Source organism: Cetorhinus maximus, chromosome 38, assembly GCF_964194155.1.
Source record: "Cetorhinus maximus chromosome 38, sCetMax3.hap1.1, whole genome shotgun sequence".
NCBI lineage: Eukaryota > Metazoa > Chordata > Chondrichthyes > Lamniformes > Cetorhinidae > Cetorhinus > Cetorhinus maximus.
The window spans coordinates 1407306-1414176 of NC_135916.1; the positions used below are offsets into that span (position 1 = coordinate 1407306).

Consider the following 6871-nt stretch of genomic DNA (forward strand, 5'->3'; position numbering starts at 1 on the left):
AACACAGAGAGGCAGCAGCAGCCTGGAGCTGACAGCAGCCTGTCTCCGCCCCGTCCGCTCGCTGCCTTTAAGTTGCTCAGTTCCGCCACCAGCGGCTTCATTTCTGAGCCCGTTCACATTGACAGAGACACTTTTGTGCAGAGTCCCGGAACATGACCGATACTGCAGCCGCCGAAACGGCTCCTCCAGCCGCTCCCGCCGCCCAGGTCAAGACTCCCAAGAAGAAGAAGAAGGCGGCTCCCAGGAGCAGTGCAGCCGGTCCCAAGCTGGGCGAGCAGATCCTCAAGGTTGTGGCGGATTGCAGCGATCGCAAGGGGATGTCGCTGCCCGCGATCAAGAAGGCGCTGCGCGGCAATGGGGTGGATGTGGAGAAACTCGGCTCCCAGATCAAGCAAAGCATCAAGAGGAATGTGAAGAATGGCTTGCTGGTTCAGGTCAAGGGCACGGGCGCCTCGGGCTCCTTCAAAGTCCCTAAGAACACAACCCCAGGGAAAGTGGGAAAGAAGGCGAAGGCAGCAGTTGGCAAGAAATCTCCAGTGAAGAAAGCTGCAGCCAAGAAGGTGACAGCAAAGAAAGCAGCGGCCAAGAAAACTCCAGTCAAGAAAGCAGCGGCCAAGAAATCCCCGGCCAAGAAATCCCCGGCCAAGAAAGCAACGGCCAAGAAATCCCCAGCGAAGAAAACAGCGGCCAAGAAAACAGCCAAGAAGGCGGCAACTCCCAAAAAGCCGGTGAAGAAAGCAGCCCCCAAGAAAAAGTCTCCGGCCAAGAAGTTGACGGGCGTCAAAAAAGTGGCGATAGGGAGGGCCAAGCCCAAAGGGAGATAAGCAAAGACAGCAAAGAAGGGAAAGATCCCGAGCAAATTGTAAACCTCTGAACCCAAAGGCTCTTTTCAGAGCCACCCACATTTCACATGAAAGAGCTGATCCCCTGATCATTTGATCCCTGTCTCCGCGCTGGGAGCTGATTTCAGGTGGAAATGTTTTATTTTCCAGTAAATCCAGTATTCCCGCTGAATCACTGAAATGCGCTTCACCCGCACTTCCACTCCCTCCCCCAGCTCCGACTCTCATTCCTGCAATAACACACATCGATAACCTTTCCGATTAGTATCCGGGGTGTGTCAGAGAGCAGTTAATGTTTATCTTCCTTTCTAAATTCAAATATTCAGGGTGGGAGTCTGCAATAGAGAAACCAGGTGTAAAGGAAACTCCTCACAGCTGACACCCAAACCCATTATTTTCTCTCATTCGGTTGGGAGATGTTGGCTAAATTTCCAATCACCCTGGGAGGGGAGATGTGGGTGGGGATGAAATTGGAGCTGGGGTTGAAATCGAAGCAGAAATTGACTCGTATGGAAAGTTTATTGTTGAGGCGGAAATGAGACGGACAAGACGATGTTTAATAGATTCGAGTTGCTAATTAGCTGCTTCATGATATTCAAGTGTGTAAGTTCTGTTCAAAGCGTCTGTTCACTTCCCTTTAGAATTGGACAAAATACAATTCTGTTTCTGGCAGGCAGGAGGAGGAGCTGGTTTACCAAAGACGTTGTTCTGTCTGTCACTCAGTCTCTCCCGCCCCGCGTGTCTCTCTCTCTCCCTTCCTCAGTCAGGTCGGGGCGGGCTGTATAAAAGCGGAACGTGAAGCAGCTCCCCTCTCATTCAGCAGCGATTTGACTGAAGAAGTATCATGTCTGGCAGAGGGAAAGGAGGCAAAGGACTGGGGAAAGGCGGAGCAAAGCGGCACCGCAAAGTGCTTCGTGATAACATCCAGGGCATCACCAAACCAGCCATCCGCCGCCTAGCTCGCCGTGGCGGTGTCAAGCGCATTTCGGGCCTGATCTACGAGGAGACCCGCGGGGTGCTGAAGGTTTTCCTGGAGAATGTGATCAGGGATGCTGTCACCTACACCGAGCACGCCAAGCGGAAGACGGTCACCGCCATGGATGTGGTGTACGCTCTGAAACGCCAGGGCCGCACTCTCTATGGATTCGGCGGCTGAACAAATCGACCTGACTCTGTAACAAAACCCAAAGGCTCTTCTAAGAGCCGCCCACAACCTCACATTGAGAGCATTGACCTCAGATCGGTAGAGGGAATCTAGTTCTATAAATACACAGCTTTGCCATCAGTGAATTTTCCATTCACAATATAATCGTCAGTCAAACAAGTTTCATGGAATAATTTAGATCGGTTTTCAGGATTTCGCTTCCCAGCTGAGGAACACGACAGATTCCAAAATTACCCCGAGAACCACAAAGGCTCTTTTAAGAGCCACCAAGTCGGTCAGAGAAAGAGCTGCGATCTCTTGTTAAAAACTCCAGCACCTAAAACCCTCAAACCTACAATTTATTTTCTTTCCTTTTGATTACCCGGTTCCCTCCTTCTGCTGCATTTGGGGTTATGAGGTGATTCCGTTTATATTTGTTTGTAATTTTACATCATTTAGTTGGAAATGGGATGAGTTAATTATTCAAAGAACATTTCCCTGAACATTGGCAATTGGTCATATATAGATGCAGCACAGACTCCTCATGTCTGGAAAAGGCAACAGCACCAGCGTCTCGTTGTAAGCAGCGCTTTCACAGATCGCATTAGAAATATAAAGTCATTCCGAATCGATAGGGATGTTATCGTACATACGGATAGACAATAGGTCGCCCCTTTCACTGATCAAGTGAGTGGCTCTGAAAAGAGCCTTTGGGTTCTCAGTTTAAAGAATAGTCGCTTCACTTGGTCTTGGTGGTTGCAGCAGCGCCGGTTTTCTTGGGCAGCAGCACGGCCTGGATATTAGGCAGCACCCCGCCCTGAGCGATGGTCACCCCTCCCAGCAGCTTGTTGAGCTCCTCGTCGTTGCGGACGGCCAGCTGCAGGTGCCTGGGGATGATGCGGGTCTTCTTGTTGTCCCGGGCCGCGTTGCCGGCCAGCTCGAGGATTTCAGCCGTCAGATACTCCAGCACGGCGGCCAGATAGACCGGGGCTCCGGCACCCACACGCTCAGCGTAGTTCCCCTTCCTCAGCAGCCTGTGAACGCGGCCCACCGGGAACTGCAGTCCGGCCCGGGAGGAGCGAGACCTGGCCTTGGACCGGGCTTTCCCACCGGTCTTTCCTCTTCCAGACATTTTAATAACCTCACAAGCACTTTCACAGAGAATGCTGATATCCGCCTTCTTTCAGTTCCCTTATACCCTCAGGAGGAATGGTGGTGCGCTCAGAGCTGATTGGTCAATTATATTATAGCTCATAATATTCTTCATATTACCAATCAGATTTCTGCCTGACTCACCAATGCGGGCAAGCAACGTATGAAGTCGGAAGTTAAGGGCGCCAAATCATCAGTTAAACAAACGATTATATATTTCAAACTGGAAAAGTCCGCCAAAAAATTAATCAAAGGAAACATCGCACAGAAATCGTCTTAGCTAAACAAAGGACAATTCCTTTACAAATGGATGTGGTGTACGCTCTGAAACGCCAGGGCCGCACTCTCTATGGATTCGGCGGCTGAACAAATCGACCCGACTCTATAACAAAACCCAAAGGCTCTTCTAAGAGCCGCCCACAACCTCACATTGAGAGCAGTGACCTTCGAGCGGGAGAGGGAAAGCGAGATGTAGTTTTATATAAACACAGCGTTTCCATCTGCGCATTCTCCATTCACAAAACTATCGTGAGTCACACAAGGTTTCATGGTTTAATTTAGTTCGGTTTTCAGGAATTCACTTCCTTTCTTCCTCTCGAAGCTCAACTCCAAGCTTAGCTGACAGCTCCCAAACTAACACCGAGTCCACAAGATAAAGGCCATCATTTATTATAATATGATCAGGAGGAGCTATTTTGAGACACAACATTCTCGCTTCTTCGCACTATTTTCACCCTGTCTTTTTTTCATTACAAACTGAATCAAACAGATATGACATACATAACATGAGTTCCTGAGTCTCATTCACAAAGACTTTGGCGGAGTTGCAGACTGAAGGCTACACCTTAGTTCACACAAAACCAATGAATGAAACCTGTCTTTGATAAATGCAAAGTTTCATGTTTAAATGTGCATCAGAGCCGGGAAACAGTAATGGTTTAATTTCTTGCAGAAAATCGCCGTTAAATTTAACCCAGTCAGTTCCAAACTATTAAAAGATAGGCCTCCCTTATTGTACTATATCATATTTAATTGCAAGTACCACACTCGCTTTTAAAATCAGGAATCCATTCGTGTTTAAACTCGGACCTTTTTACAGTCCTAACAGCCGGCGGAATTTCACGTTTACCGAATGCTGCGGTTAAGCAATATCGGCCTGAATGTACAAGTGTGATATTATTTTAAAAATAATAAAATTATATTATAATATTGTATCCAGATTGCAGGTTATTAATTCACTCCAATTTGAAGTGGTTCCGAATGAGTATTTATCTTGTTGCACGACTCGTGTTCGGTCTGCAGATGGAGCCAGGTCACAATAACTTGCACCTTATCGTTTCTGAACACACGTCGAGAAGCAACGGGCCTGATGCTGCTCTTGGAACTTGCCGAGCTCGCCTCCCGCCCCCCGTTAAAGAGGCAATGGTAGTGGCAAACTCACCGCCCTCCATACTGATCGGAACAAGCTGTTATATTCTGCACTTGCTGTTTTCTGCAATGGGATACTGACTTTAGCTCTGAACCTCTCCGTCACTGCAATTCATTTATGCATTTTATTCTATAGCTGTCAGGGCCTGGAAGTGACTGTGAGGTGGACTTTGCTTCTGCTGCCATCAGCTTTTGACAAGCTGTAAAAATGTTAGATTCATTCCGTGTGTATCAGTCTCTGGTGCTACACACGAAAGGTGTTATCCTTCAGCATGTGTCAGTTTGTGGTACTGTGTATGACTGCAGGATTAATACTCTAAATGTCATTTTTGTCAACCTTGCGGTGTAGAATTCATTTCGTTTCACAATTTTTGTTTAGGAATGAGAAATTGTGTATTTCATTATGTCCTGTCGCTATCCGTGTACTGTGATCGAGCTAATTTTGCACTAAGCAGTAATCTTGTATTATAGGTGGATTTAATTGTACCTCCGTGTATCGCTAAGTATCTCTTATGTAGTCACGAGTGGGATTAATTCTATGCCCTGGTGCAATCAGTGAGAGTGAATTGCATCTGAATCTGTCAATATCTGGAAATAAATGTGAGGTTCAAAGAGATACTGATTGATTCAACAACTTTGAGTGAGAGTTGTTTTGTGTTCGACAATCTGTGGCATGTTATGTGACTGTGGGTTTCCTGTGTCTTTTTGACTGTTTTTCCTTTTTTTGTCTTGTGTGTGCGTGTTTGTGTGTATGTGTGTTTGTGTGTGTGTGTTTGTGTGTGTTTGTGTGTGTGTGTGTGTGTGTGTTTGTGTGTGTGTGTTTGTGTTTGTGCGTGTGTGTTTGTGTGTGTGTGTGCGTGTTTGTGTGTGCGCCTGTTTGTGTGTGTGTGGCTCTATCACTGCATTTAATTTTCTGCTACTCTGTTTGTGATTGGATTAATGCTTTGTTTGTCCTGGGTGTGCCTGTGTTTAAGTTTTTGTGTGCGTGTGTTTGTATATGTATGCAAGAAATCTTGTGCGCATGTGTGTTTATGTATGTGTGTGTGAGTTTGCTTTGCATGTGTATCTGTGTGTGTTAGAGCATGAGTCTGCGAGTGTGTGAGTGTTTGTGTGGGAGTGTGCAGGGCTCATTTCCCATTTGTCTTCGTCCGGTACAGGATGTAGTTTTGGAATTAATTTACATGAAATTTAAGTGTCAATCCTGTGAACGTCACCTATGGTGGAATTAATTCCCTATATCTCAGTGATTGTACCGATCGTGTATCTCAAATTTGTGCTCTGTGTATATTTTTCCTTTATTGTACATGTGTAGCTTTCTCCTGTACCTAATATGTATCCCATGCGTGTGTGTGAAATCTATTTCTTCAATGCGTTAATCTATTACTGTTTCCCGGCTCTGTTGCAGATTTAGACATGAAACTTTGCATTTATCAAAGACAGGTTTTACTCATTTGTTTTGTTTGAACTAAGGTATAGCATTCAGGCTGCAACTCGGCAAAAGCCTTTGTGAATGATAATGAGACCCTTGAAATAACATGCAGTGTATGTCATATCTGATTGGTTCAGTTTGTAACGATTTTACGTTATGAATCATAGTGAGCATATTGACCTGGAACGTGTTGTGTATTCATGCTGTACTAATAAAAATTACACTTTCTCCTTATTTCAGATATGGCATGAGATATTTTGAGGGGAATTTAACGTGCCCCCAGACTCTTGGTCTTTGGAAGGGGCTGTTATGTTTTAATTATCAACTTACTTATTTTGATGCATTTTCACATGTGATTTTACTGTAGCTGTCAACATCTGATCTCTCTGTACCCAATCTCTTCCTATTTTCAAAAGTCGGTTATGGAAAAATTGATTTTATTCTGCACCACTCCATCTCTGGTATGTGTCTGTGGTTTTATAATGTGGGTGTCTGCCCCTGTTACGAGAATCCAGCTTTCTTCCGTATCTGTCAGTACCCCCTATGAGAGTGGTGATATGTTATTGACTGTACTTGTCAATATCGGCTTTATGATTCCAGCAGCGCCCCGAAGCCGAATTTTACATTGGGAACACATGAACGATCGTCCTGATTTATCTCTATTTAATCGTTAGCAGTGGCCTCCTTCTGTGCAGGGACTAGTTCTCTGATTTGCATGGACACTATGGTCAATAAGCATCCAGTGCAACAGGCAGTTATCAAACTATGGTCAACTGCTAGTAAGGCAGGTATGTTAATCCCTGTCTGACCATCAGACTCTATCCTAAGCTACACCATCTGCATGTAGGAACACATCACACTATAGAGATTTGAATT

General features: G+C 45.6%; 3 protein-coding genes across 3 annotated transcripts; 2 read left to right on the plus strand and 1 right to left on the minus strand.

Annotated features, from left to right (window-relative positions):
• Window positions 1-152: 152 nt before the first annotated feature.
• On the plus strand, window positions 153-824 carry LOC144672423 (histone H1-like). The gene has a single exon (XM_078534267.1). It carries the CDS (start codon window positions 153-155, stop codon window positions 822-824), a length of 672 nt encoding a protein of 223 aa, XP_078390393.1.
• Window positions 825-1686: 862 nt separating this feature from the next.
• On the plus strand, window positions 1687-2020 carry LOC144672478 (histone H4). Its single transcript, XM_078534321.1, has one exon. The coding sequence runs from the start codon at window positions 1687-1689 to the stop codon at window positions 1996-1998; it is 312 nt and encodes a 103-aa protein (XP_078390447.1). The 3' UTR covers window positions 1999-2020.
• Window positions 2021-2653: 633 nt separating this feature from the next.
• Window positions 2654-3118, minus strand: LOC144672340 (histone H2AX-like). Its single transcript, XM_078534192.1, has one exon. The coding sequence runs from the start codon at window positions 3116-3118 to the stop codon at window positions 2726-2728; it is 393 nt and encodes a 130-aa protein (XP_078390318.1). The 3' UTR covers window positions 2654-2725.
• Between the last annotated feature and the right edge of the window lie 3753 nt (window positions 3119-6871).